At 42.0% G+C, this 10,292-nt stretch overlaps 1 protein-coding gene across 1 annotated transcript; it reads left to right on the forward strand.

Annotated features, from left to right (window-relative positions):
* The first annotated feature begins 4,979 nt into the window (after positions 1-4,979).
* On the forward strand, positions 4,980-10,016 carry Lrit2 (leucine-rich repeat, Ig-like and transmembrane domains 2). The gene is given in 3 exon segments (NM_001191938.2): positions 4,980-5,144; positions 5,442-6,223; positions 8,714-10,016. Coding segments are annotated over 3 exon segments (1,650 nt in total). The 5' UTR covers positions 4,980-5,034; the 3' UTR covers positions 9,472-10,016.
* Positions 10,017-10,292: the final 276 nt, after the last annotated feature.

Raw genomic sequence — 10,292 nt, forward strand, 5'->3', positions numbered from 1 at the left:
CTATAGGTTGACTGACATGACTCTGCTATGTGTGTTCTATTGGGCTCAGAGGTGGAGAGCAACGGAGGCTACATGAGGCAGACTTCTCTTAGATGACATAAGAGGGAAGGGCAAAATCATGCGATGCCTCTGAATGTCTTCGTGTGAGACTAGCACGTTGCCGCTTCTCATACCCATATTGTATCTGCCAAAGACAGTCTCATGGCCAAAGACAACATTAACAAGGCAAGCAGAGACACTAATCCTCTGAATATGATGATGGGAGACAAAACATTTCTAAATAAATTTACTAATGGACCGCTATAGTATTGCCATTGGGAAGTGGCAGCCTTAGCTTTGGACCAGGCAGTTGGACAGTTGGTTCTACTGAAAAGTCCTTAACATTTATCCTTTGGAGCTCTTGGAGATAATCTTGGAGAAATTCTTGAAGAATTTATTTGCAATAAATTCTAAAGACTACTGCTCTTTTGTTCTCAGTACGCCAGACTGGAAAGAGCCAAGAGACTTCTACAACAGAGGGCACCATCCCAGTCAGTCTTGTCTCACAGCCAGCCCATCCTTACAGAGGAGACTTTGCAGTGTTTTCTGAAATTTGCTTGGTTTTAGAAAGCATGTAGGAGCTTTTCTGGTCATCCAGCAGGCTATTAGAATTCTTGCTGAATTCTTGCAGAGACAGCTGAGATGTTTGTGTACCGGAGTGAGTTCCTACTGAAAACTCCGTTTATTACTTGTCTACAGAGAAAATGAGTGTCAAGTCCTTTGGTAACAATTGTGGACTTTCACACTCAGAAGTGAACCAAGGAAATTATTTAACTAGTACCACACAAGATAATTGATATTATGTGAATGTTGACTAGATACAAATCCCCTTCCTATTTCCAAAAGATCTCACAACATGCCCTTAACAGCCCATTCTCGAGGTTGGGATATTTGATTTTACAGATGAGGAAACTAAGAACTGGTATATGTATAGAAGGAAGAAATAGACTTTCTTTTGGAATCCATGTTTTGACAACTTTTTGGATCTTTACTCATTATTGGTCTTTGAAGTGTAGTCCTCAGAATGCTCACTGTGAAAAAATGAATTTTTGGCAGCTACCAAAACCTGGGATCAGAACCACAAGAACAAATGTGTATATGAATATTAGAATCACCAAACTTGATATTTTCTGTCACCTCCATAAAGATTATGTTTGATTATAACTTTTGGGTCATTATGATTAGCAAGAAAAGCTATTTGAGTGGACAGTAATGACCTTATCTGCATTTTTTTGGTAAACAAAACTAGATAATGGATATTACAAGCTCTGTCATTGCTAATGGATATAGACTACAGGTGAGTTAATGGGCAGGAATGTGATACAATAAGATGTTCACAAAAAACAGATAACAAATTGGAAGCAACATCCAATTAGCTTTATTGAACTTTGTGAAAGAGAAACCAGGAACTTGAAAGCAAAAAATAAAAAAAAATAAAACTAGTATAGCCAATATTGACTGAGAGACAGAGGAGGAGAAAGGAGAGGAGAAAGAGGAAAAAATAGGGATGTGATCAAATTTTCCAGCAGTCTGGAGGGCTGCCTTCAGGATGTGGGTGATCATTGCCTCTTAATGGCCATGTATCAACTTTCCTTCATGTGTTCTGTCTGCCCTGAGTTTTTTCGTGTAGGGAAGAGTCATTCTGGAGTGTTCTCGTGGGTATTTATGTGACCAAAACAAACTTGTCTGACAAATGAATAAATAAACAGTATCTGGTTTACATACTAATCTTTTAGTGTAACATCCCCTGAAAACTAAATGTTCTTTGAATAGCCTAGAAAAAGAATTCCTGGTCTTTCTCTACTAAAGACAAGCTGCTATCTGGGTCACAGTGATCCTGTGGTACACTGCCCTGGGTGGTTAGTTTAGGAGTTGCAAATCGATGTAAATCATGGTGTCATGGCGTGTATATCATATATTTTCTGGACTGCAGCATGATTGTATTTCTCCTGCCCACACAGATGGTATGTCAAACTGATTGAGTTTCAGTTGCCTTTCCAGGTTGCAGGATATAAACAGACAAAACCAAGTTATGTGCTGGAAAGGAGATGTTAGCTATTATTCTAGGCTCTGAATCAAGAGACTGAAGAGCTTGTTCAGAGTGATAAAGTCGAGTCTACTGAATCTAGTCATCAGTTGCAGGCACTACACTTTGCTTGCTTGCAATGGCATTGTAGGAAGGGCATAGCCAGTTTATGCTATGGCAGCAGCTTTCACATTTCAGTGGCCTAGCACAGCATGACTCATTCTTGCTCAAGCAGTCTGCTCACTGACTGAGAGTGGATTGATGGAGGGAGGGTTCTGTTTCAGGTCCTCAAAGACCTAGGCTATGAGGAAAGTTCACCATCTGGAATATCGAAGGTTACCTCAGTAAGGAAAAACACAACACGACTAGAGAATCACGAAGCGGTTTTTTCAAATATCATGACTCTAATATCTCAGTTAAAAATTGGGTCATATAGCTTGAATATTTCAAGGGGCTTTGAAATGTGGTCTGCATTTCTCTCACTGGCATACTATACAGCATGAGTAGTCAAGGGACCATCTCAGAGATTTTGGCAAAAGACAGAAGGGGAAAGGGTTCTATCCAGAGAAAAGGGAGGATATCTGTGTTCTACCTAGTAACGTACCCAGTTCTCTGTCTGCTCTAAGCTGTCCATCTTGACTTATTTGGGGGATTAAGTGGCACTTTTCAATTCTTTTATTGTGAGTGTATTCAGATAAAACAGGACGTCTCTCCCAGCAGTAACTTATATTTATGCCATAACCACAAAGTAATTCTTCTCCAACAATTATGTCTTGAGAGAATGCTACAGTTCAAATTACTGAAAGCCTCCTTCAGGAGGGGAGATAAAGATGAAATATTCTCAAATCCTTTCTCTCTTTTGATTTTGGAGTCTTATGACTTTTATAATTACATTTGGTAACAGGTCACTTAAGCTAAGTAACAACACTAACCAAGTAAGTATATTATTAGGGTTCTCTAGAGGAACCAAACTGATCAAGTGAATCTATACTTATATCCATAGTATGTATATCTATGTATATCTATCTACATAGGATATATACCTATATATATCCATCTAAATATGGATTAATATATCTACTTATATATATGGAGAGAGAGAGAGAGAGAGAGAGAGAGAGATCTGTCCATATCTATCTAGATACAGACAAGCTCTAAGACAAAATCTAGAAAAGTGAGTAGGTCTGAATTTATACTAAGCAGGACATGGAGTAAACAGAGAAGAAATTGTAGGAAAGGGAGATGAGTTTTAATTTTGGGCTGTCATATTTAGGTGTGAGAGGAAAGGAAGGAATGTACTTGTACTTTCAGATAGCCATTCATTGAATTGCAGGGTCCCAGGAAGTAAGTCCAAAGTTGTGGGAAACTTGGCAAAGGGTTTTGGAACAAACTTCTCTCAGTGCTGATTCTTTGTAGACCAACTGGCAAGAACCGATGTCTCCCCCAGCCCATCGCGCTCTCTCTCTCTCTCTCTCTCTCTCTCTCTCTCTCTCTCTCTCTCTCTCTCTCTCTCTGTGTGTGTGTGTGTGTGTGTGTGTGTGTGTGAGTGCTGCTTTGGGAAGGACCTTGCTTTGTGCCAGCTCTCCTTGCAGCTGAGTCTCACCCTCCCATCAAGCGAAAGACAATCAGAGCTGTGCATCTCCCCATCTCACACAGACTTTGTGCACTCCACAGTGAATTCCTTGTTTCAATTTTTTTTTTTAACTTGAAAGTAACTGCAGAGATCTCTCCACATGTCGAGGTAGATTGCCTAGGAATGCCAGAAAATGCGTCTGGTATGAGTGGGAAGCCTGGAATGTAAGCAGCTTAGCTGGTGACCCATTTCCGCCTTGCTGGTTAGCTACTAAGCGGATTTTTTTTTCACTGAAGCCTTTTGTGGGGGTATAATGTATATCATGAATCTTACAAGAACTCATAGAATTTTGGCATTTTATTGATATGCCCTCATTTAATAAGAAAGCTGATGCTTCCAGTCATTTAGACTCTGTCCCAAGAGGGAATGAGTTATGGGGCACCTATTGTCCTGGGTAATTTACTTTAATTAATCTAAACATTTCTTATATAAACTGTGAGATGTTTGTTGATAATTATTGTTCTGCAGAAGAGACACAGAGGCTCACAAGTTAGAAGATATTCCCTGAACTGCCAGCCTCAGGCAGAAGCACTAAGAAGAATGAATGAGGAAATATCTATAGCATTCCTTTTCTCACCACTGTTGTGCCTAGCAAACATGACTTACACTGAACAAACAATGAATGTGTGAAGAGCGATAGAGAAGTATCTTGTCATTTTCAAGTCTGACGCTTGCTCTTAGTGGCCTGATACACTGTTTTAGAAAAGTCAAGGAAAAGACATACCATCAAGCTTCTTGCCCTGGACCCCAAAGCTTTGTCCTTACGTCTTTAAGCTTCTGTGTTGGGAGGATACCTCGATGCTTCTCCAATTCCAGTGATATGAATTGCAGAAGCAACACATCTCCCATGGTGCTGACAGACAGCAAGCAAGAAAAACAATCACGAGATTGCTTTGCTGCTCATCATCTGTTTTCACTTCAAGAAAAGAATTGGAAATCGGGTGTTCAGGATTCCTTTGTGAACTGTGAAGCATTAGACGCATTTTGACCAAATCCTGAGCTATGGCACTCAGGATTGTGACACCTGATTGTTTCCCTGGCTTCTTTGTAAGAAGCTGAGAGAAGGTAGAAGCAAAATAGAGCTTGACATTTGATGCATATTTCTCTTTTCTAACCTCAAGCACCACAGCTTTCTCAGTTGAGTTAAGAGACACAACATCTGGACACGGGCTTTTCCTGAGTCTGGGAGCTGGGCTCTAACAGACCTTGGGGCATTCAGGGCTTTAGTGCTGCTGTGCTGACCTACATCTTTATGGATTACCAATAATAGGATTTACTACTCAGAAGCTGAGACCATACCTACCCAAACCACACAAGGTATTGCCTACAGACAAATATGGCTTTTGTTTTTTACTGTTTCTTGCAAGTTCTGGTCTCTTGGGTTACACATGCAGCGCGACCATTGTGTCTGTCAGAGTGTACCTGTTCAGAGGAGAGCTTTGGCAGGTGTGCTGTGCTGACAGGATTCCAGAGGGTAATGTGGGGGTGGAGGAGATTTTCTTTAAAAACAATATGGAGTAACAGAGGCTTAGAGTTTGTGGGAAACCAGCTAAGTCTCCACAGAATTCATTTTAGTTGGTTCTGGAGTTTATTGAGCAGAACATTTTTTTTTAAACCAAAAGCAATCTCTTTAATTATGAGTTCATTATTTTTATCTAATCCCCATTTCTAATGGCAGGATCCATTAAATACCACTTATAGGTTCCTTAATGCTTATTAAAGTTTTTCTGCTTTCTTATACAGGAGCCTTCAGTGCATGTCTATGTCTTTGGGAAAGATTCCAGACAACTTTCCCGAAGGACTCAAGCAAGTGAGAATCGAAAAGTCACCCTTATTTGAACTTCCCCAGGGGGTTTTCACCAACTTGAACACTTTGGAATACCTTTGGCTCAACTTCAACAACGTCACTGTGATCCACCTAGGTGCCCTAGAGGACCTGCCACAGCTGAGAGAGCTGAGACTAGAGGGGAACAGACTCCGTTCAGTACCGTGGACAGCGTTCCGCGCCACCCCTTTCCTGAGGGTTTTGGATCTCAAACACAACAGGATTGATGCGCTCCCTGAACTGGCTCTTCAGTTCCTAGCCAACCTGACATACCTTGACATATCCTCCAATAGGCTGACAGTTGTATCCAAGGGTGTCTTCTTGAACTGGCCAGCCTATCAGAAACGGCAGCAGCTTGGTTGCGGAGCTGAGATTCTCTCCCACATGGTATTGTCGCTGCACAATAATCCCTGGCTATGTGACTGCCGTTTAACGGGGCTTGCTCAGTTTGTCAAGTCCGTTGGTCCCCCTTTCATCCTGGTGAATTCTTACCTGATATGCCAGGGTCCTGTCTCGAAGGCAGGGCAGCTTTTACACGAGACTGAGCTCGGAGATTGTATGAAACCAATTATCTCAACTCCTAGTGCCAATGTCACTATCCAGGTAGGAAAGAACGTGACCCTGCAATGTTTGGCACAAGCCAGTCCCTCACCAACTATTGAGTGGAAGTATCCCCTGAGTACGTGGAGAAAATTTGATGGTAAAGCCATATGATATATATATATATATGTATGTATATGTATGTATGTATATGTATATATATTCAGGGTAGAGGTCTGTTAGGACTCTGTCTTAATTCTGTGCCTGTCATAAAAGATGGGTGCAGGTAAGATTGGCATATATGTACATTAATTCCCTAGAACAGAAAAGAGTCCAAGGTAGTATTTCTCTAACAGCACTGTTTAAAGTGGGTACATGCAGATCTCATATATAAATAGATACATTGGACCTAATGATCTCCTAGAGTGTAGAAATGGTAAAGCACTGGAAATAAATTAAAAATAAGCAAATATACTGTTTGAGAACTTTCTGGATGAAAAGCACCAAACATTTTAGAATACTAAAATTTCTGGATAGGACTTATTCTAACAGGTGTTATTATCTCCTAGACTTGCCTCACCAGAATTACATGGGGTGCTTATTGCAATATGATTTATAAGGCCCTGCTCCAGAGACATGAACTTGGTGAATGCAAGGCCAACAATATGTGTTGTTACATATGTGTTTCTGCTGTGTTGCCATTGAGTGATGCCCATAAGATAAGGATAGCAAGTCCTACATATCAACCGAATACTTACTTCCTATTATCATGTTAGCAAGACAATATTAGCTCAAAATTATAGGGCCCAGAGAGATTGAATGACTTCCAGGGACCAAGAACTGGGACTTGATTTTCCTGGCACCAAGAAAAGCACCTTGTTTCTTGGAGTAGGTTTTTAGCTTTTCCCAAAGCTGTGTAAGGGTTCCCAGGAGCATGTTGGAGCTGGGAGAACAGTATCTTAACTCTTCCTCTGTCTAAAAACAGCTAAAATGGAGTAATATCTGAGGGATTCAAGCAAGTCAGTTTCCATATATGATGATGAGCCTCTGGGAGATTTTAACAAATATCCAATTGACTGAAATTTTTACTTTTTCCATTTTTTATCTTACTGTATTGGCAAGGTGGTAAATGCTAACAGCAGAGAAAGACGGGATTCATCATTCTAGTTTTCTTTTAAAAATCAATAAATTAGGTGGGGAGTGAGGGCAAACACCTTTAAACCCAGCACTTGGGAGGCAGAGGCAGGCAGATCTCTGAGTGTGAGACCTGACTGGTGAGATACAGGACAGCCAGGGCTGTCTCCAAAAAACAACCAAATCAAAACAAAACAACAACCAAAAACCCATAAAACAAGAAGGGAAGAAGAAAAAAAAAACAAAGAGAAGGGGGAAAAGGGAGAAAAGGAAGGAGTGATGGAGGGGGTGAGGGATGGAGGGAAGGACAGTGTCTAGTGATGCTCTGTCATCACTATTTTCAAAACTGTGTTATTTATGTATTTTATACTACTCAGTAATCCTATTGCTGTGACAAACACCGTGATCCAACAGCCTGGGGAGGAAAGGGTTTATTTAGCTTATACTTCATCATCACTCTACTGTTTATCATTAAAGTCATGGCAGGAACCTCAAAGCAGAAGCGGATGGATGGAGGAGTGCTGCTTACTGGCTTGGTCCACAGCTTGCTGAGTCTGCTTCCTTAAAGAAACCAGGACAGCCACCCTAGCGGTGGCCCCGCCCCTCATCAATCACTTACTTAGATAACATGCTATAGGCTTGCCTACAGCCTGATCTTATGAAAATATATTCATAAGGCTCCTTCCTCTCCAATGACTCTAGCTGTGTCATGTTGACATAAAACTAGCCTGCCAATGAGTGTTTTACCTTCTTCATATTTGTGTACCACACATATGCCCAATACCTGCAGTGGCCAGAAAAGTGTATTGAATTCCCTGAAACTGGAGTGCTACCCTGTGGGTGCTAGGAGTCAAATCAGGGTCATCCAAAAGAGCAGCCAGTCTCCTTAACTACAGAGGTATCTTGCCAGCCCCACTATAATTACTCTTGATACTGTGTTATGTCTAAAAATAATGATAGGTAAGGCTTACTGACACTGTTCTATAAAACTTGTAGAATGCATGTTACCTAGTTTTCTTGATAAGGAAATTGAGGCTAGGAGAACTTAGGTATGTTTCCCAGTATGGCGTATTTGAAAGAAGTGGGAGCCCAGGTATTTGATTTCGAGGTTCTGAGGAACTGTACATCTATGAGGTAAGAGTTCCTTCGGAGCTCACAATACCTCTTAATCACACCATTTTGAAAAATCTCCTTAAGCTGTGGTATCAGGCTTAGTAAGGCCACAGTGGGCACAACCAAGGCTGAAGGAATGTGGTCTCCTTAGATAGAAGAATGGGCTCCACATAATTGCTGCCTCTGAACAAGCATGGATAAGTTAATCAGCTGCTCCAACCCTCAGGATCTTTATAGCAAATTAAATGTTTACTCTATCGCGTTTCAAGAAAGGTAACCGCTGACACAAGGAACACACTTAATAAATGATAACCATCCTCTAAACATAAGACCTAGCTTTATTAGAACTTTCCAGCTGTCTGTCACAGACGAGCACACCTGTTTTGTTCTTCTTTTCACACAGTGTTGGCCTTGCCAGTTGCAGAAGGTTTCATCCTGTCCCAGCTGGTCATCCCAGCAGCTCAACTGGTAGACGGCACTAATTATACTTGCATGGCCTCCAACTCCATCGGACGAAGCTCTCTTGTCATCACACTCTATGTCCAGCCTGCACAGGCCACGCCTGGATTGCATTCCCTCTCCACCTCTTCAGAGGGCAGTTCCTATGTTGACCTACGGGTGGTCAAGCAGACGGTGCATGGTATTTTGCTGGAGTGGCTCACAGTGACCAACCTTGCTGGAGAACAATGGTTCACCCTCTACATTGCATCTGATGAAGCTCTGGAGAAGAAGGTGGTCCACATAGGCCCTGGAATCAACACCTATGCTGTGGATGACCTCCTCCCTGCTACAAAGTATAAAGCATGCCTCGGCCTAAGGAATCAGCCTCCAGGCCAGGGCCAGTGTGTGGTCTTTGTGACAGGCAAAGGCAGTGGTGAGCTGGAGGGCCGCGAGCACCTCTTGCATGTCACTGTGGTCTTGTGCGCTGTGCTCCTGGCACTGCCTGTGGGTGCTTATGTCTGGGCAACCCAGGGTCCGTGCAATTGCAGTGAGTGGTGTTTTCGCTGTTTTCCTCTTCACAGGAAAACCCTAAGATGCCCACAAGCAGTGCCACAGTGTAAGGATAACTCTTTCACAGATCCTTCAGCTGTCTGTGAGGATTGTGAGAGTCACAGAGTTGTGGAGGAGGATGAGGAGAGAGAAAAGGAGGGCACCAGCTAACAGCCCACCATAACATAGCAATGAATAGACCTTCAATCCCTGAATCCAACTTTTCATGACAGCACGACTTGGTTCTGACCATTTACCAAACAAGTATTTCTTTTCTTTTTTTTTTTTCTTTTTTTCTTTATTAACTTGAGTATTTCTTATTTACATTTCGATTGTTATTCCCTTTCCCGGTTTCCGAGCCAGTATCCCCCCTAACCCCCCCTCTGTGTTGCTAAGGTTGTTTGGTTGCTCTGTGTTGGTAAATATTCTAAAACTTCTAAGCTAAAGTTGTTTTTAATACTCTTTACTTAACCAAGCACAGCAACCAAACATGGACCATGTATCTTAGTTACTACTCTAGTTCTATTGCTGCCAAGAGACGCCATGACCACACCAACTTACAGAAGAAGACGTTTAACCCAGGGCTTGCTCACAGCCTCAGAGGGTTAATCCATTATCATCATGGTGGGAAGCAGACAGTCATGGTACTAGAACTTTAGTTTTAAGCTTTGCATCCTGATCTGCAGGCATCAGACAGAGAGAATGAGCGAGAACGTGAGAGGTGGGGGGTTGGGGGGACAGGAAAGAGACTGGGCCTGGAATGAACTTTTTTTTTTGTTCTTTTTTTCGGAGCTGGGGACCGAACCCAGGGCCTTGCGCTTCCTAGGTAAGTGCTCTACCACTGAGCTAAATCCCCAGCCCCTGGAATGAACTTTTGAAAACCTCAAGCCCCTGCACTTCATGCCCAGTGCTATATTTCCTTCACTAAGACTACGCTTTACACTATACATGGACTGACCCTGGACTCTGACCTCATAGGTAGCAATGAATAT

Source organism: Rattus norvegicus, chromosome 16, assembly GCF_021556685.1.
Source record: "Rattus norvegicus strain SHRSP/BbbUtx chromosome 16, alternate assembly SHRSP_T2T, whole genome shotgun sequence".
NCBI lineage: Eukaryota > Metazoa > Chordata > Mammalia > Rodentia > Muridae > Rattus > Rattus norvegicus.